The sequence below is a fragment of the Laetiporus sulphureus genome (assembly GCF_001632365.1).
Source record: "Laetiporus sulphureus 93-53 unplaced genomic scaffold LAESUscaffold_56, whole genome shotgun sequence".
Classification (NCBI taxonomy): Eukaryota; Fungi; Basidiomycota; class Agaricomycetes; order Polyporales; family Laetiporaceae; genus Laetiporus; species Laetiporus sulphureus.
The window spans coordinates 201,368-221,531 of NW_024468565.1; the positions used below are offsets into that span (position 1 = coordinate 201,368).

At 49.6% G+C, this 20,164-nt stretch overlaps 4 protein-coding genes across 4 annotated transcripts; all 4 read left to right on the top strand.

Moving 5' to 3' along the window:
* Positions 1-844: 844 nt before the first annotated feature.
* On the top strand, positions 845-2,832 carry LAESUDRAFT_763492 (uncharacterized protein; the record flags this gene model as incomplete). Its single annotated transcript, XM_040913270.1, has 11 exons — positions 845-1,175; positions 1,231-1,335; positions 1,391-1,451; positions 1,522-1,609; positions 1,668-1,882; positions 1,936-2,044; positions 2,098-2,220; positions 2,276-2,344; positions 2,395-2,439; positions 2,494-2,508; positions 2,563-2,832. 11 exons carry the CDS (start codon positions 845-847, stop codon positions 2,830-2,832), a joined length of 1,431 nt encoding a protein of 476 aa, XP_040759496.1.
* A 521-nt stretch (positions 2,833-3,353) lies between these two features.
* Positions 3,354-4,698, top strand: LAESUDRAFT_795568 (Nucleotidylyl transferase; the record flags this gene model as incomplete). The annotated part of the gene is made up of 4 exons (XM_040913966.1): positions 3,354-3,798; positions 3,828-3,925; positions 3,984-4,123; positions 4,335-4,698. 4 exons carry the CDS (start codon positions 3,354-3,356, stop codon positions 4,696-4,698), a joined length of 1,047 nt encoding a protein of 348 aa, XP_040759497.1.
* Positions 4,699-6,005: 1,307 nt separating this feature from the next.
* Positions 6,006-10,194, top strand: LAESUDRAFT_717328 (uncharacterized protein; the record flags this gene model as incomplete). The annotated part of the gene is made up of 8 exons (XM_040907324.1): positions 6,006-7,905; positions 7,958-8,122; positions 8,175-9,220; positions 9,357-9,381; positions 9,512-9,570; positions 9,707-9,729; positions 9,765-9,818; positions 10,047-10,194. 8 exons carry the CDS (start codon positions 6,006-6,008, stop codon positions 10,192-10,194), a joined length of 3,420 nt encoding a protein of 1,139 aa, XP_040759498.1.
* Positions 10,195-16,446: 6,252 nt separating this feature from the next.
* On the top strand, positions 16,447-16,912 carry LAESUDRAFT_763496 (uncharacterized protein; the record flags this gene model as incomplete). The annotated part of the gene is made up of 3 exons (XM_040913271.1): positions 16,447-16,600; positions 16,658-16,789; positions 16,842-16,912. The coding sequence occupies 3 exons, from the start codon at positions 16,447-16,449 to the stop codon at positions 16,910-16,912; spliced, it is 357 nt and encodes a 118-aa protein (XP_040759499.1).
* Between the last annotated feature and the right edge of the window lie 3,252 nt (positions 16,913-20,164).

Here is a 20,164-nt window from a genome sequence, read left to right on the forward strand (position 1 = left end):
TCAGTCTGCGAGGCTTAATAGGCATGAGACTCACGGGACCACAGAACTCGCGTTTCTTTGATGAATGTAAGCCAATCGCCCCAACAGACGAGACCGAGCATGGCCTGCAGTCAAATTACATGGGGTGGAACGAGCATGCAATATCGCATTAGGCTCTCCGCCCACACCAGCTCGGCGTGCCGCTTGCTCGGCGTCATGCTCTTGATCCAACCGACGCCCGAAGTGTACAGCGACGGAACGACGATCCCTGCCAATCTTGTGGCTAGTGACGTTTCCGACGGTAGCTTGCCACGCTGTTTCCATGTCTGACATTCCTCATCCTCGAAGGACAGGAGACCCTTGTGATACTGAATGAGCTCATATCCCGTTGAAATGTGGAGATGTTCCCTGCGCTGCGATCAGGCACGCCAAGTCCTGAGCCAGAACTGCGCACCTCTTGGGATCATATTCCCCGACACTATGTCACATATGACAACGAAGATGCCACAGAGAGGTTCTACCGATAATGAGACTACATAACATGGAAATCACACACCCAGATGACTCAACACATCACAAGATAGGGACAGGAGCACGAGTTGATAGGGGATGGCGTAGCAGGTAGGTAAATTCGGTCTGATGTCACTACCGTGAATCACGCATCATTCTCAGTGGCCCAGGGCAAACAGCCCACTTTGGGGATCCTCACTAGCTGGGCTGTTTGACCTGAACTTTCCTGGACACAGCGCGTCTGATCACGTGAGCGGTGGCGACCTAAGCTTGCTTGCAGTGACCAGTCCCCGCCACAGCACGCATTCACATTGACCGTGTAATCTTAGAGGCCGTTTTTTCTTCGCTGACCGACATGGAAGAACACTCTGCTCCACCCAGACCACCGCCGATGAAGAAGCTTACAAGATCGTCTCCGCCGCCAAAGCGCAAGCGCAGAGGCTCGATATCGAGGCCGCCGCACAGGCACAGGCCACCCGTATGGCCGCAGAGGCCGAGGCCGAGGCGGTCCGCATCCGCGGCGGCAGATGCTGAGGTGCGCGACCAGTTTGCGCGCGAGATGGAGCTGCGCCTCGTCGAGGTGGCGCGTGTGCAGGCGGTCGGCGTCAAGGCGGTGTTCGTGCCTTCGGAGGGCATCGGCGTGCAGATGGGCGCAAATATGGCGGCGGGGATGGCGGCCCGGATGGGTGCGGATGCTCGGCGGTGATTGTCACTGTCGTCAGATACGTTCGGAAAAGACAGCACGCCAGCGGATTGATGAGCTCGATGAGGCTCTGCGGGAGAGCAAAGTTGCATTGGAGAATGCGAGAGCAGAGAATGAAGGCCTTCGGAGCGAGATTGCCGAAAGTGATATGGACGGCCACTTTCATTGCACACACTGATGTCGTGTCTCTCATTGTAGGATTTGAGAGCTTCAACCCGATCGCATCCGGCGATGAGAAGATCAATGCCGTTATCCGTCGGTCAGCAGGAAATCGAGCATCTCAAATACCAGCTCTCCGAGTCTCAATCCGAACATCCTCACGACGTCAGCACGCCCATTGCAGGACCCGCCGAAACTGAGCCCGGGATTCGCGAGCTTACCGAACTACTGGAGAAATCCAAGACAGATACGGCCGAGGTGAGCACATCATGCATGCCTTGTAAATCCACGTGCGGACGCTCAACCGTACGCCAAGTTGCGTGAGCAGCTCGCGGAAAGCAAGGCCGAACGAGACTCGGCGCATGCGGAAGTGGCAGCGCTGCAGTCGCTGGTGGACGAGCGCACGGCCGAGCTGGAGAACCTGCGCAAGAAGGTCAACCGCGAGATTCTTGTGAACGGGATCGAATGTGGCAAGGCGTCCTCGTCCAAGCATGACATCTCGACCGCGCGGGACGAGATCACCGGGCTCAAGTGCGTGTTGCGATGTTTCTATGAGAACAGGCTGTTGAAAGCTCTCATGTCAGGCATATCGTGCAAGAGCTGCAGATGGAGAACTCGTCACACGCTCAGCGGAACAACGCGCTCGAGCAAGAGAACAACTTCCTTCTCTCGGAGACGGAGCAGCTTCGTCAGGTAGATTGGGCGTTACCGCATTAATGCCGACGTTGTTCATCACTTCGTTGTAGGAACTCAAGACGCTCGAGGAGAACGTCGAGCAGAGTTTCATGCGCGAAGAGGAATCGCTTTCCTATGCCGCTGATGGTGCAGATTCTGCGGATGACATTGTGAAGATGCAGAAGAAGCACGAGGTGCGCAGCTCAATGGTCTTCCGAATATTTGCCAGTGACTAACGCATTGCGGCAGACTGAGCTCGAGCAGCTGCGCAAGAAGCTTGTGGAGGCGGAGCGGACGAGCACGCGGACAATTCATGATGTGAGTATCTGCAGAAGGACGTGTGATTGCATGTTCACGGTGCATTGCAGCTCAACAAAGAGATCAGTGAGCTGGAAACGTTGATTGAGTCGAAGGTACGGCTTGCGTCCTATCTTCCGAGGATCGCGCTGATTGCAACATTCTTCAAGTCTACCGCGAAGTACGTACCAGCCTTTGCTACCCGTCTTGCCGATGATGCATATTGATCGCTTATACAGGAAGATCTCGAGTCTGAGATTGAGAAGCTCAAGGACAAGCTCGCGTGCTCGCAGAAGAAGATGTCTCGCTCCTCAGTGTCTACGCCTACCTCGGCGACCCCGTCCGTCGCCGCGTCACCTTCGTCCACGTCGACGGCGAACCTCGAGACTGTCTGCGAGATCTGCGAGTGCCCCGGGCACAACATCTTCACGTGCGACCTGCTTAAGGACGAGGGTGCGCCGCTGGGCATGGACGGCGGGCTGATGATGGTGGGGCTCGACGGGGTGTGACGGCTGGGGCGGAGATCGATGCTTTGTGTACGCCTTTCCTGGAACGTTCTCACCTGCTGCTGATATGCATGGCGTTCTGTGTTCTGTGTCGTTTATAGTGCCAGCCCAGACAGGCCTGCTGTTCCTCCATTCAGTCACGACGCCCAAGACAAGCTGGCACCGGCTTACTGCGAATGGAGGGAAAATCAAGGTCCGTCCACGTTACAGAGCGCATCGGCCACCATGTCGAGCAGCGTGGGAGAACGAGTCTCCAGCCGTTCATGGGCGTCCATGACCGATCGGCCCGGGCGAGCGCAACACGATGTCCTTCCATGAATGGCAAGTGCTTGAACCGCCACCACCACCACGCAATCACTACCACAACCACCTCCACATGACCAGCTCCACAATCACCACCACATGATCACCACCACGACCACCTCCACACAACCTCCACACGATGACCATCTCCACACGACTAGCTCCACAGGACCACTACCACACCACCACCACCACCACTACGACAACCGCATTGGGCGCAAATGTCACACAGTACCAGTCCGGCCAGCAGAACGTTGTACGGTTCCCGAGAACAGCTCGAAAAAGACGCCATCCGGCACCTCTTTGAAGTCTACGTCAAGATCAATGCTGACGCGGAAAAGGATCCAAACGTCAAGGTTGAGGCAGCGGTGTTCTTCAGACCGATGGAGGACGGCAATGAGGCGGCGCTCGCGGACTGTAGGGTATGGCGCGAGCTGTCGATCCGCAAATACGCGGAGGAGTACGCACGACTGAATGTTCACTTTGACGTGTACACCGGCGAGAGCATGGTCGGGAAGGCGAGCCAGGACTTGGCGCTGAAGGTGCTTGGGAGGAAAGGCTTGATTGATGATGAAGAAGGCGCGGAGTGGGTGAACCTGGAGAAGTACAAGCTCGGGAATGCGGTTCCGCGGAAAAAGGTGCATTCAGTCCATTCTCGATGGGATGGTGATGATGTCGATGTGTGATCCGCACAGATGGGACGTCGATCTACCTTATGCACGACATCAGCGGTGCGATCGAGCGGTACGAGAAATACAAATTCGACAAGATGATCTGCGTCATCTCGCAGCAGGTTTTGCACGTCGCACAGTTCTTCAAGGTGCTGGATCTGAGATTTGATGGGTTTCGAGCGGGCGAACGACCTCCAGCTCGTCAACTATGGGCTCATGCTGGGCATGAGCACGCGGCGAGGGACGGTCGTCTTCCTCGACCAGAGTATCCATGAGGCAGGCGTGGTGATGCACGAGCAGATGAAAAAGAACGAGGAGAAGTAGAAGAATCTCAAGCACCCATTGAGGCAGTGGCGCAGGAGATTGGCATCACGGCCGTCAAGATCCCAAGACATGGCTGCGAAGCGGTAAGCGTCTCGGTCTCACAATCAAACTAAGCATGGCTCAATCCAATTCTAAATCCGCAGAATCAACAACTACACGTTCAACTGGGACCGCATGCTCTCCTTCGAGGGCGACATCGGTCCATAGCTTACAATACGCATACGTTTGCATCTCCATTTCCTGCAAAAATCCCGAGCTCCTCCTGCTGCCGCCCCCCGTGCAGATCGACACCGGCCTGCTCACGGAGCTCGCGACGCGGGAGATCATCTTCCTGCTCGGGTCGTACCCCGACGTGGTGAAGACCGCGCTGCGCACGCATGAGCCGAGCGGCGTGGTCACGTTCGCCTTCCGCCTCAGCCATGCGATTTCGAGCGCGTGGGAGACGGTCGTCGTGAAGGGCGAGACGGATGTCGCGAAGGCGCGGGGGCGCATGTGGATGTGCCTGTGCACGTGGGACGTGCTTGGTGCGGCGATGCGCTTGTTGACTTTAAAGCCGTTGGAGCGGATGTAGACTACTTCTTGTTTCGCGTTGTCTAAAATGCTCATGGCATGGAGAACAAATATTTTGATCGAAGATGAAGCTTGGAGCCCGTCTAGATCTACCCGCAAACTAAGTACCGTTCCGCAGTATAGAAGACGCGTTCACAGTCAATCGCGACACGCTTGGATGCGCTTGTGGCAATCCACGTGCCATGAGTTCTCGTTCCGCCTGTACCCTCTCTCTTGCTCTCCATTATGTGTCACGATGTCGACGCAGATTTCTGGCGGACCTCTAGTCGGTCACCCAGTTGTGGCTGCTTTAATACACATTTACTGATAACGTTGCTCTCGTAGCCAGTGTGCCCGCCGTAGGTTGAATTACGACTCGCGGCGCCGGCAGCACAAGCGCGGTGCACGTGCGGAAACCGCTGCGCTGGCGCATGCACAAGCGCCAAGCACGGGGCAGATAGCACTAATTCTGAGCCTTCCCTCCCACTTTTGCCAAATTCTCTCCGGGCTGGACCCTCCGCATCGAGCCCAATCAAGTTTAACGTTGATGCCACACACGGCTGGTGGCAGTCCGATTGGTTCAGTGCGGGGCCAGTCTCTATGACACCCACGCCGCTTCCGAAGCCACGCGCAGGGAAGGAGCGTGCGAGCGCGAGTTCGATCCTGTGATGGAGAGTATGCAGGCGGTGGCGGAGATGAAGCCGCTGCAGAGGACGTGCCAGTGGAAGGCGACGGTGGCGGAGCAGCAGATTGCGAGCGTGCCGTCGGTGGCGACGTAAAGCTAGAATGCATCCTTATTTTAGAAATTATAGCACGACATGGAAAACCTGGAGGACACTCGGCGAGATATATGAAAGCCTGCCAGTGGAAGGTAACGTATGATTAACATATAATATGCAAAGTAACAGTGTTTTGCCGGACAGATCCAGTCTCATGCGTCTCACACGTATCACGGCAACTTACGCCGCAACCCTGACCACAACGGTCCGTCAACTCCTGCGGCCAACTCAACTCCTGCGGCTGAGACCCAGAACACTCAGCTGTTCCCCCGTTCCGCCTCACCCTCAGGGTCCATGACTGCCTTCCACTTCCCCCATATGTGCCGCGACTACTGAGTAATGGCATACGGCATATTCCATATTCTCGCGGCAACATCAGGATGGGAAATAAGTATCTTTCGCGAAGTGATCAACGTCCCGCTCAAATTAGGGCACGTATAGAGCGAGGAACTCTCGTTGCAATGTCCACGGGTGTAAAAAGTGGAGTGCAAGCGTAAATAAGCCGATATATATCAAAGTGTAAGAGCCTGCCCATTATAGCATTCATGGCATGTATCTGAGACAATGTCTTGTGGACGAGCGGTACTACCAAGCCAGAGCAGGTGGGAAAACGAGATCCCAGATAGGCTGCAGAATCAAAGCGACTGCAGGGAGATTGGTTCTATATCTGGTGTTGCGGCTCAAAGTGGCCCACTCAATAAGGCTTCTATCAGTCCATCAACTTGATCACCACCCTTGCAATCACACTAACTTTGAGCCGGAAAGCTATCGTTCCTGTGTAAGTTGGATGCAAGGAGAGCTTGCCTCAGACAGCTCACCATCTGGCACAGGCGACCTGGTGTCCCTTTCCCAAGAATCATTGCCCTGCTTCGACATGGACTCTCCAACTGACGCGTTCAACGACCAACTCGTCCGACTAGGTACAAACTGCCCGCCTCGCCAGGCTGTTCCGCTACATGCCCACAACACTTGCTACGTTCTCGTTGGATTTCATAGTCCATCTGCGAATCAACTCGCCCCCCCGCCGACCTTCGAGGATCGCCGACCCGTTGATGGATGCCCTTGGCCTTTGGACTGGGCAAGAGATGCGGAGCATTTTGACGAAGTCCGCCCATGGCGGGCTTATATCCCCATCGCACTAGACCATGCTCACCCTGATCACTGGCTCTTTGGCCTCGCAGCCCATTCAGACGACATCGAAGAGGTAGCCCTTCCAGAAGGTGAAGCTTCACGATGGGTCATATCGAGCAGTGCGAAGGAGATTGCTCGGGAGACCCTTATCTCCACGCTGGACTTGTCTCTGCTACTCTCCACGCGTGCTGATTATCCCTTGGGCCTGAAACATCCTCATCCTTCCATGTTGTGTCTGTCAGCACTGTATGAGCATCATCATTCACAAGACACGGCCAGAGCAGTGCTATGGAAGTTCCGTCGCGTTCTCTTGGACTTCATCGGTTTCGCATCCTACCTGCTTCATCAGCACGATCATGTCAGACGCCCTCTACCGTGGACCGCTGCTGCACAGACGCTTGTCTGTCAGACAATACTAGAAAGACCCAAGCGTGGAGTTACCGTATACCCCTTGTATTTCCATAGCCGGCACGCACCTCTGTGGATCGACTGGCACCGACACAACGTCCCTATTGCACTCTTGTGGGCTCACGAATACTCCCTCATTCCCATGTTCGACATTCTCAATCCTGAGAATCCTCGCCAGCTGTTCAAGTTTGATCCTACGACCTTCTATCCCTCCCGTATACACGTGCTTGCTGAACACCATGGGTGCCAAAGCGGGAACGAGGTGCCGAGAGCAGAGGACTGGGGAAGGTTAGAACATTGTTATGATTTTGAGGATTATAGCAGTTGGATCAAGCAGGTCAACCTTCGCGTCTATTTCCGTGACCGTCCTCGGATCAGTGGAGGATCAAGCACCCCGTCTATCTCTTGGGATGGTATCCTGGGTCTCCCTGTATTCTTTGGCAACATACGTCCCCTCATTGATTACAAAAAGCGAACATCTTCGGATGCTGCAACTGTTCGTCTGGTTTCTCCTTCTCGTCCTTCAGAGTTGCCAGGTGACGAACCACCGGAGAGTACAAACTCTTCAATAAATGAGCCTACATCGGATGCCCCAATGTTCCCGCAATCCCTATTCCCTCGGCGAGTTCGTAGTCTCGTGGGTCGGATTCGTACGCCGATGGTCTCTATCGTGAAACTCATCCAAGGGGCCTCTATTCGTGCAAAAAATGATGGGAATGGGAGTGGTTCCATTGCCTTGGGTACCCATGCACGCGAAAATCGCTCTCGTCTACGGGTTGCTCCACACTTTTTGCTGTCTTGTCTACATGCACTATGCCGCACCAAGTCCCCTTCGTCACTGCAGGCGTCTTCTCCAAACATGGCTGGGAATTTAATCAGTTCTAGTCCGTTACCTTTGAGTCATACGAACAGTGAGTAGGCGAAATTGTCTAGCCCAGAGACTCTCTAATAATGTTTCGCAAGACACATCACCGGCGGCCTCGAATGACGATATCGACCTGCCGCTACCGATGATGCCAAACAACATCGCTGTGGCGTCTGCCACTGAGCCAGTGGCTGTGGCCCACGAGGCGCTGATTCTGAGACGCTTGCCCGATAGCGAACCATGTCTCCCGGATTATATGGCAGGTGAGTCATCAGTGCTGTCTAGCACAGAATCCTCCCAATGCTTCTTTCCTAGACTCGTTGTCGACATCATCAAACAATATTCCTTCACCGTCGAATACCACGGCTGCCACTGAAATTCCAGCAACTTTTGCATCCGTCACAGCTGCACTGTCTCCGGACATTGACATTCGCTCGTTACGCCAGGTATGCTCAGCCGTCGAGCCCGTCGTCAGCAAGCTGCTGGGGTTCCTCTGCAATCTGCATCCCCCGGATTACTACCCGCCTGCCATGGATTTGCCGTCCAACGGGCTCCATCTGGTGGTCGATTCTGGATATGCAAGTGCTTCGCGCATATCACTACCAGCTCGCTCAGAGCTTCGCGTGGCGCTATTTCTCCTCGTCCACCCAGATGTTAAAGGTCCCGATATACTGAGGTTTTGTCTTTCGCATGGCCTGGCCTTCAAATGGTTTTTTAGAGAGGCTTATGGCATACAGCGTGCACTTGCCTTCAGCACTGCTCGCCCCTTGAGGGGAGGCCAGCCCCCTATTTGGGCACGCATAGAGCGGGAGATTCTTCCCGACCTCCCGATATCGGATGATCGTCGCTCGGCTCTGTTTGCTTATCGTCACTCCATTGCCGTCCTTCTGGGGCGATCTCATGTTCAACGTCTTCTCTCCTATGGCGGCTTGACATGGCGCCTAGTCTTGCATTTCGCTGGGCCGGAAGTGCTTGAGCATGTGGGTGAAGGCCCGTCTGCCACCTGGATGTATTATCGACGTCAAGGTTCACCACCTACTGGTAATGGCTATGTGTTGGAAAACTTCTCCGACCCTGCTGATGATGAGGAACTCGCACTTCTAATTGGTGCATTCACGTCCGGAGCGTCCTATTGGCCCCCAATCTCGGTATTTATGGATTCCTTCCATTGGACGGGAGAGTGGACAGCTGAAAATGTAGACTGGTTTGAGCGACGATGGGCTGCTATCGAAAATCTCACCTCCGGGCCCATATCAATTCGCCAATGGCGCCGAAACTTTGCACGCGCCTCTTCACCACTTCATAATTCGAATATGGACAACCTACGTTCCGACTCCGCAGCACGCTCTTTCCTGAGGTCGGTGCGATTAGATGCCGGTTACCCATTGGTATCTACGATCCACCCTCAGAGCACGCTTGATACTCGATATGTATCTGTTCAAGTTGTGCATAGGCCGGGCGCTCTCTGATACCCTGCTTGCTTAGTACATTGGTTAGTGTCGTGGCACCAGCGTTGCGATTTGTGAGTGTACGATAGTTGGGTAGTTCTTGTATAGTGTGCATGTCTCGTACGGGAAGACAGATCGCTCCGTCTCCTTTATGGGAGCTTTAACGGTTAATACGTTGTTGTAGCTGAATCGATTCTCTCAAAGGTGTGGTAATCGTGCCCAGCTTCATGATTTGGGATGATGTTTCTCCAGTCAAGCAAACCGTGGGCTTAACCGTATAGGAGAGCGCGGTATATTGTAGTACAGTACGATGCAATAACTGCGCGTCGCCGTAACGAACCAGTGCTGTTCAGCCTCAACAGCTTAACAGAGTCAGAATGTCCATCCAATGGATCACAGGAAAGTCAGGAGGTTAATCCATGGTACGCGCGTACCGCCTCCACATGCCAAAATGTAGCACCGATGGTGATGCATTGATGGCTTGTATCTCTGCTCAACGCGTGAAGTACTGGTAAGCTAGTGAGGATCTCTGCAATCACTTTAAATTATCCCTCTGTGTTTCTGTATTGTGCTGTCCCAGACTCCGAGTGAATTATAAACCAAGGCGCTTCGAGACGGTATGTTAGCCTGTCACCCTGAACCAGATCCCAACCGTAAGCTAAGCAAACCCAGTGATTTAAGAAGGTCAAGGTTCCCTCCTTATTCTACCGCTACCACAGCCGCACTTGGACTATGAAAGGTGCTGGGTAACTTGCCGCCGCACTTCCACCATCCCCTCCCGTGGCAAGTCGTTCCAAAACCACAGGGAAGGTATAAGTGGAATGATTTGGGATGGCAAAGCGGACCAAGCAGATGTGACTCTCTGGCTGCCAGAACGTCGCTTGTAAATTACACGTGTAGTGAATCTGAATGGATTACTTCACGTAGATAGAGGAAATATATCCAAGTCAGTCTTAATCTCCATCGTGAGGAGCAGAGCATGAGCTCACAACCGCTGGGCGCAAGTCACGGAACAACATCGTCCGCGCCGGTCTGATGCTTACATGGTGCGAATCCGTACAACCGTCGTAGTCACGGCCGGAAGGTCAAACCTTTTTGTACAGTCTGAACGCTAGTCCGTATCTACACAGCTATCTTCAGTCGGATTAGCCATGCATGCAAGAAATGCCCGGCAACGTACTTAACACGGTGGCATTCGATTCGGGCAGACGGCAACCGGTAGCAATCTGTCTGCTCGTCCATCATCCGCGGGCACGAACGCGTGCGCGTGCCGCTCATGATCCCACGCAGGTACGTCGTGAAGGCCAAGGTTACGGTCGCCCGCCCTGATGCCGATAATAAACGTCGAGGCCGCACGTTTCGAGAGTGTGGCGATGTCTGAGCGCGCGGCACTGGTAATTTAAGCACGTTGGTCGCCAAACATCAATATAAATACATATACATATATGATGTCATCGTAAAAACGACGGTGGCAATGTCAAGCCCGATGAGTCATTCACTGTACCTTAATGCATCAAATCATCATGGTATCCCTTCCTCGGTACCTGTCTGGCCTTTTTATGTCCACCCATAAAGTTAGGGGAGGTATAGGACATACGGCATTCGAATGCCAATTCAGCCGCCCTCAAGCCGCCCGTTTGACCAATACAAATGCATATCGTTGACGGCTACCGAGAGCGAGCAACTGCTTACCGTATGTGAGAACGTCATCCCGCCGACCGTGTTTCGATCTTGGTACCGAAACTGTAACGTTGTCTACGCATCGCTCGCCAGATCTTGAAGAATCGTGTCATCGACACACATGGGGCATATAGAGACGACCACCGGGGCCGCTGCCTTCGTGTGTCTGCTCCAGGAGAATCGCGATGGCAACCGGAAAGCGCCATTCACTAATGAATGCCGGCGTATAGTGACATTGCGGCGTAAATCTGGCGCGGGGCTGAACAACGCCCTTTGCGACCTCTGTTATGCACGTCACATTAAACATTAGATCAATGAGTGATATCACTGCTGCATGAAACTCACGTAACAAAAGAACTCAGCGCAGAAGATGACCTAGGGAGCCTGGAGAGGGTGAAAGTGGCAGACATGAGAAAGACAATCATCGTGCTGTCACAAAGTCAAACAAGAGAGGTAATGGATGCACCTTTCAAGTTGGCCTCTGACAGATCAGCGCAATCTGGCCTGAGAGGATATCAAGCTCTCCGCGCTGTCGACATACGCACAACTCGGGCTTGAGCTTTGATCTGACCGATTCTGACGTTAACGACCCTTATTCGAGCGGGTGTCTGCAAATCAGGTCTTCAGAGCTGTGCGACAACAGATGGCTGGTCGATAGGGTCCGCAGAAGAACACAGAAAATCAGAAAAAAAATAAAATGCTGATTTGTTCACCGCTTGTTCACAATTTCGCATATGATGTAGCGACAATACGTCTTGGCGCATGCAGCCGTTTGTAAGATCAGCGTGAACCACTGAAGACGACACCATTCGAACTTTTGCAAAGTCTGACATTCACCCCACATGGTCGATGTTTGTTTTCACCTACAATTTCAAAGCACATCTATTGTGATGAAAGAGCTACATGCTAGTGCAGCATGCGCAGGGACACACAGCAAGGTGAGGACTTAGTGGGCAAGGCTACAAGACACCCAGTTAAGGGGTCGAGTCTCTCAGTGGAGAAGTTCCTTTAGATTGTGGTGTAGCTACCTGGTATATATACATGTGGGTAAAGACCCCATATACCGGGTCTAGGACCTCTGGTATCTACAGCCACTGTCTACTTACATAGATGAGTAATACTACAGTATCTAACTGGCCAATGGCATATTTACTCAGTGTCGTACGATACTCTATGAATATCGTGATTGGTCAATGTCCCATCGTACCATCTCTATGAATAATACTATTGGACAGTGTCCTTCCATACCCTCCTTCTTACTGTGATCTTTGTAGATTACTCAGAATACATTATTCCTTCAACACCCTCTCTTGATCGAGATAATCACAGTATGTATCACATCATTGTGTGTACCATAGTTTCTATGAACTATTGACGAGTTTCATGAACAGGTCATTACTGTGGGGTTGCTGATATGAAGAAATGAGGAAGCAAGCGTACGAGCCTCCAGGGGTTGGAATATTTAGAAACAAGTGTTTTGTTTCAAGGACAGTGTTTGCCCTGTGTTCACAATATACCTTAAATGAATATGAGCATTGGCCACTCGGAATGATCATCGGCATGGTCATCAACATTCATTATAAGATACTATGATAAGGTATAAACCAGGCATAATAAAGTGAACTGGCTAATCATCACAGTAATTGCCATGTGATGCAGTTTTAAAGACTTACTTCAGGTCAAATGTGCTTACAGTTTAATGACATGCACTAGGTCGTTAGGGGCGCTTAAAGCTGCCAAAATTGAACATTTTAACGACATGCCAAGGTCGTCGTGCTTGCAGTTTAATTGTCGAATTAAAAGATAAGGGTTGTGGATGAAAAACATAGTTTATGATTGCGGATGCAATCTCCTTATCCTCGGTCTTCGGTCATGACCTCGTGCTTCTGTGTTCTAGCTGCTGAGTCAGAAATCAAGTCATGATATTGTTTGCCCCCACTGAGATTCGAACCTGCACTCGTTGGGGGGCGAGCGGGCCCTGAGTGATAGTGTCAGGTGATCTCGGGGAACTTGAACATCATGGCTTAACCCCTAAGCCACTTGAATGGATGAGATACCAAGTTCGAATCTCGACCAGTATATGATTTTTTAATCATGCAAAGTCACGTGCCATAGGGCGCTCAAAGCTGCCCAGGTTCAAATGCTTTAGAAACAAGAGTTTTGTTTCAAGGACAGTGCTTGCCCTTACTTCACTAAAGTATTTAGAAACAGGAATCTGTTTCAGGGACAGTATCTGCCCTATTTGTCACAGTATATTTCACAGTATACTACGCAAATGGATATTCGATCGAGTGAAGATTTGGTATGCAAGATTTGATCGAATATTCTGGCTAGTCAAGTGTCGTGCACTTCTTCAGATTTGATAGCTCCACAATCTGGGCTGGCTGTATTTGGTATCTAATCATTGTAAGGAAAAACAGTGGTTCTTCTGTGATGTAAGAACTAGTATGGATGCAATCTCGTTGGCTATCACTATGCTCGGTTAGATTGTTTTCTGCGTGCCTTAGCAGTATCCTATACTAATTTTCTGATTTAGAAATATCATCATTTATATGAAGCGACGAGCTTGCTGCGACAGTGGAGTTCGTCAACAACAGTCTACTTCATCATAAACTAGATATGGGTGACTGCCATTAATGTGTGATGCAGTTTAATTGTCATGCTTCAGGACTAAATGTCGCATCAATCAATGTTATAAGCTTTTAAAGGGGCGAAGCGGCCTGTCAAGGTGCTACCCGAGCCTTGAAAGATACTTGCATTACCATGGATATCTGATGACTAGGCAGATACTTGCATGAAAAGACCAGTGTGTTCACTTGTCTACATGGTAAGCTTGATGTGCTTAATAGCACACCCCCTAATCTATGATTGGGTTGGGGCTTGTGAGGAGCACCTCCTAATCTATGATTGGGTGTTTCCTTTCCCTATAAATGTATATCTATATTTTCTCCATATCACCCCCACATTTTACAAGTCGGGTCCATCGTCAGGAGACTGTGTGGAATGTACAGCACAATGGCCATGTTGTCAAGCAACAGGAGGGTGGGAGGGTGGGCAAAGAAAAAATGATAGTTTAATGACTTTCCGGTCATTGAGAGCATACATTTCTATGTAGATCAATGTCTCATGAATGTACAATGGTTTCCCTTCCAAATTTTGTCCAAAGGTGTCAACACAAAGGTGCATATGGGATGAACAATCCAGTTTCAAGTGTCAAGCACCCGCGTGGACCATTCTATGCAACCATAAACTCATGAATAATTTTTCAAGAATTTATACAAGAATAATATATGTATATAAAATCAACATGTATGGGATAGTGTCGACGTCAGTCTGTGACTGGAGGATCAAATGGAGGGAAAAATAAATGTAAGTTGCTTTCCCTTAAAAGGTACTAATCAACAAACATGTGTATTTATATAGCGTCCATACAGGCGCAAAAATGCCCAATTTATTTTTGGATTTTCCCAATAAGGTACTTATCACAAATAATAAATGTTATGGTTTCCCAATAAGAGAATACCAAAATGGGTAACTGGTCAGGTGACCTAGTTGGGCGCTAAAGAGCGCAGTTGCAGGGTGTCAAGGTTGAAGCGGGGCTCATAATCTGATGAAAGAGCTACATGCTAGTGCAGCATGTGCAGGGACACACAGCAAGGTGAGAACTTAGTGGGCAAGGCTACAAGACACCCAGTTAAGGGGTCGAGTCTCTCAGTGGAGAAGTTCCTTTAGATTGTGGTGTAGCTACCTGGTATATATACATGTGGGTAAAGACCCCATATACCGGGTCTAGGACCTCTGGTATCTACAGCCACTGTCTACTTACATAGATGAGTAATACTACAGTATCTAACTGGCCAATGGCATATTTACTCAGTGTCGTACGATACTCTATGAATATTGTGATTGGTCAATGTCCTATCGTACCATCTCTATGAATAATACTATTGGACAGTGTCCTTCCATACCCTCCTTCTTACTGTGATCTTTGTAGATTACTCGGAATACATTATTCCTTCAACATATTGGTCCAACTTGATGCATCAATTTTCGTTCCCTCTACTGCTGCCATGGCACCTAATGGCTCACCTTCTCCTCTTTCTCACTCTTTCTCACTGCTTATGGGCATGCCCATGCCTGTGGCTCCACCTTTGTCACAGATGCTGTTGCAATCTGCTAGCACACCACTGGTGCATTTCTTCTCATTCTACTTCCATTTCTCATTGGCTAATGTGATATCCTCCTGTAGTCCCCTTCAAAGACCTCGCCACAGGTCACCACCATGTGCTTTGCTCTGTATGAGGGGTGGAAGGACCTTCAAGTAGCCTGTGCTCTGGATGACGACTGTGCAATGGAGGCTGCTGTGAGATCTTTTTCAGCTTGCTTGGTGAGTCCTGCTACCTGTGCCTGGTGCTACAGTCATTACTAAAACCTTTATCTTTAGTGCATTCTGGATGACATTCCTGAGGAGGCTGCTCACATTCACATGAAGAACTTCTGTGAGAAGGTCCACGCCTTGCTGGATCCATCATGCATCCATCCTGGCTCTCATGGTATGAGGAGCTGTTGTCCCCTGGTGCACGCTGCTGCCTTATCTGAGGCCAAGGTGCATCGGGCTTGCTTTTCTTGCACCCTATCCATTTCTAATAGCCTGCATAGGACTCGAGCCCTCTGCCATCTTCAGTTGTGTCAGCCCATACACCCACAGAGGGTGACATTATTGAGATCCCTGAAACTTCTCTGGCTACATCCCCACTCATTCTTCTACATGACTCTTTTCCATCCATTCCTGCTCAATCTACCATCACTCCTATAAATGTTGAGGCCCCATCTTCAGAGACACTGACATCATCATCCTTGCAGTTTCAGCCAAGCCCAAACAACTCGCTGTTCCTCCCTAGCATGCCCAGTGCTCTGGCAATGGACATCGACACTGAAGGAGAACCTGAAAACATCATGTCTGTCTGCAGCTCTGACCAAGATGAGCTGGCCGATGATGAGGAGGCCTCTGCAGATGAGTCTTCAACTACTCTATCTGCTGAGACTGCTCCAAAAAAGGACATGGTTGCCAGTCTAGAGTTGCCAAAGCCATTCTGGACTGACATATGCATCTGCCAATTTGAACTTTCCATGATCACTCTCTTTCTCCTGAGTACATGTCTGCATGGCACAAGCCCACCATTGCCTGTCTGGTAAGCCCTGCCCATCCATTGTTCTGAGTCTCACTCACCGTTCTCGTATTATAGTGTTGCCATTGCCTGGAGTCTGAAAAGGTGACCTAAACCTGTATCCTCGACGAGTTTGAGCCAATGTGCTAGAAGTGCCACCGTGATCACAAGATGTGCATTTGGTGGTCACGCCTAACTGCTTTTGATCTGAATGACGATTCTGGCTGGGCTGGGCTTGACACGATCTACCACTAATGTCACTGGTCCCTTCCTCTGGCCATCGATAAGGAGATGTCCCTCACAGTGGCGTTTCTGCAGCTTACTTATAATAGGAAGCAGGGCAAGGTCAACTACAAGGGTGCTTCCCTTGCCAAACAGCTTGGTCTTCCCCAGGACACTTCTGTTGGTGAATACGAGGAGCACCTCTTCATGCTCCCTTGTCTTCGTAAGTTCTGCTCCTTTCTTTCTTTCTATTGCCTTCTTACTATCATTTCTTTTCAAGGATCAGTCCCAGTCATTTTGGTCAAGAAGAAAGCAGCTGCCACCACTAAGCTACAGAAGAAGCTTAAAGAGCTGGCCAAGAAAGAGCTGGCTGTGACCAGTCATATGTTAAAGATTCTGCCATATCACTTTGGTATATGGCTCTTCATCCTTCATGCACATGCTAACCAATGTTGCCTCAATAGATCTCATCACCACTCGCACCTTCAAGTGTGCTCACATTGAAGACTTGAAGCCTGAAATTGAGCACTTCTGAGTGCCACTCGAAGAGCCCAAGGCCACCACTTCTAACAAGATGAAGTTGTCGAAGGGTAAGAAATGCGCAAAGAACTCTGCAGTCACATCCTCGTCAAAGCTGGCCACTGACAATATGTCTCTGGTCACTGTCACTGTCAAGCACAATGAGCTGTGAATGCGGCTCTCCACAACAATGTTGCAGTTTGACCTGCTGCTCCAAAACTCACAGAAGATGGCCGAGGACAATCACAAGTTCCTCAGGCAAAAGTAGTGAGTTTGAGGATCTTCATGGATGGGCTGGCACAGTGACACCCTAGGGCTTTGCCACGGCATGTTTTTTGTACACTTTATCTAGTGTTCTCTCCCCTTCATGCATGCGGGGCAATGTATTTGTTGTTTCTTTTTGCAAAATATATACTGTTTGCCCAAAACCATCGGTGTGACTCAAGTTAAGGAAGAAAAGATTATATAGGCTGTACTTGAGAGGTTGAGTTGACTTGTCTTGAATTCTAAATAGAGGGAATTATCTTGAAAGCAGTATATGGTGAGTTGCTGACCCTCCTTCAGAGCCTACTTTTCATCGTCATTGGATCCTTCTCCCTGCTGGTCTTCTCCTCCATTCTCCAATTGTTCTCCATCATCTTCCAAACAGGGCTCTTCTTCTCCTTCATCTTCAGCTTGACACATTTCTTTGAGTCAGACTTCTGATGCATCCAGCATTTCCTCGAATATGGTGATTTTCTCCTCTGCCATGAAAGGTACCACTCAAAATGCCATGGCTGGTCTATCCAGGCCCACTCCATCTAGCTCAGTGAGCATGTACACTCCTCCCCAACTGTGAAACAACATGACATATGGTCCTATGTAGCATGATCACATCTTTTGATTAAGCACCTTTTCGATTTGAGTATGTCGTACTAGTACCAGGTCTCCTTTTTTGAAGTTGAAGTCTTTGATAGTTCACTCGTGTATTCTTTTGAATCATCTCGCAGCTGCTCTCCTAGCCTCATAGACAGCATTATGAATATGTGCGACTTGTTCTCGATGTTTCTGCAGCACTTCTGCTCGACTTGCAATTAGGTCCATGGTTGTTACCATTCTGACTGGTGCTGAAATCAGGGAGGTCACTTCAATGATATTGAGCAGTAAAACTGGATGGGTGCCAGTGACTGCAAAATAGGATGAGCGCCCCATTCATCATCGAATGATTACTCTTTCTGACCAAAATACTGAGTGGGCAACCTGGCTCCATTTGTGCTCCTCCCTGTCAGCAGTCTTGAATAGGCCCCTGCCAAATGTTGAAGTGTGGATGTTCAACTATTTCATTTGCACAAGAGTTGTAGCCACTAATCTGAATGTGGTTGACATGGTACTTCTTCTCCAGATAGGCTACAACTTTTATAAATGGAGCTCCGTTGTCCATTATAATTTCTGACAATGCTCCCCAGTGACAAAGTACGTCCTTAAAAATTCAGTCACTGAGTGTCTTTGCTGTCTCCACTCAGAGCATTCAGAACTTGAGGTAGTGTGTAAGTGAGCACCATCCTTGCACAATATATTTGAATCCGTTCGATGGCGGCATGTGCATAGCGTCGATATATATCTTTGTGAAGACCGGAGCTTGTATTACAACAGTTGGTGGGATCAGAATTTGGTAAATCTGTTGTTTCTGGCATATTTTGCAGGTTCTGATAAACCATGTGATGTCTGCGCCAACGTCTGGCCATCAAAATCATTTACCATGGCTGCCTAAGTCAGAAAGACACCTCAATGTTCCAACTCATTATATGCTTCAGCTAGAATCCTCAAATGGTTTTTAGGCAGGACCACTAGCTTGTGTGATCTCTGAGCATCCTTTCACCATAACCGACCATCTCACTTGAAGAAGTGAACTGCATACTTGAGCATATGATCATACTCTTTTTTTATCAGATCTTCTGGCTTCTGCAGTGTCTCTAGCCAGTCGATGATCTGAGAGATCAATTTATCATTTCTTCTGGCTCTAGCCGATCATGAAACATTGGCATAGGAGATCAAACTTTGCTCTGCTGATAGCTCTGTTCCATTATCTGACTGTTCTGGTAGTGCAAAGATTGCTTGTATGCCTGGATCCTCCTCCATTCTGAAAAATTGACCATCCTCAGTCACTGACATGGGGTTCATGAGTTGCAATAAGAAAAGTATATGATGAATGAATCTGTGCATCTGATCTATCCAGTCATCAAATTCTGCATCCTTGATTAGTTCTGGTGGTGGACTTTCCAGTTGTCTAGGTCGATGTGATAAACTGTCTAGTCCATGCATTACTCCAGGTACATGGACTAGCTTGAATTGGTACATCAGGATTGCAATGACCCAATAATTGATGCTTGCGCTGGGGGTGATATTGGATTTCTGCAACATTTCCTTGATGTATTTTGCTCCCACCTCGACGATGAGATTCTGAATGCTAATCAAATAGACCTTGAGTGCTTGGAGCATGCAGTACAATCTGTATAACTCCAACTTTGGCTGCAAGAATCTTTTCTCGTGATCGTTGAGTGTGATTGAGCCATAGTGGTTGAAGAATCACTTCTTTGATCTGTCATTCACATCTTGGCATAGCTGATATCCAACCACAATCTGAGAGATGTCCACTGCAAGAATGACTGGTGCAGGTAAGTTGTAGTTAATTGCGTGCAGCATGGGTGACTGCAGCAGAGCTTGCTTCAAGTCCTTCATTGTCTTGAACTAAGGTTCACCAAACTCAAATGGAACTCCTTTTTTTGTGAGTTGTACTAGTGAGTGGGCTCATTTGGTGAAATCCTTGATGAATATCCTCACCACTCCGATTGTGCCCAGGAAGGCTCAGATCTCTAAGAGATCTTTGCACAGTTCCCAGTTTCGAACCATCCATATGCAAGATTCATCTGACAGGCATCCTTCAGGGGTGCACCAATGTTCCACTACTGTGATTTCTTCCATGCAAAGCATTAGTTTTGTGCTCGAGAATGTTCCACCTGCATATTTCATGTGTTGCACCACTTAGTTGAGGTTCTGGAAATGTTCCCAGATGAAGCGCTGAATGCCACTGTTGCCTGTGATCATTTTAAAGGTTCCATCTGATCATTCATATCATGTTGTTGATCCTTTAACTGGTACATTGTCAATGTAGGGGACTGTATAGGCCAGTATCTCCACTTGCAGGATGTAGGTTACATCGTTGTGGAAAATAGAGACTGAGTTAGTCCATCCCATCAGCAGGGTGACTAGGTGCAATGCTCCAAATGGC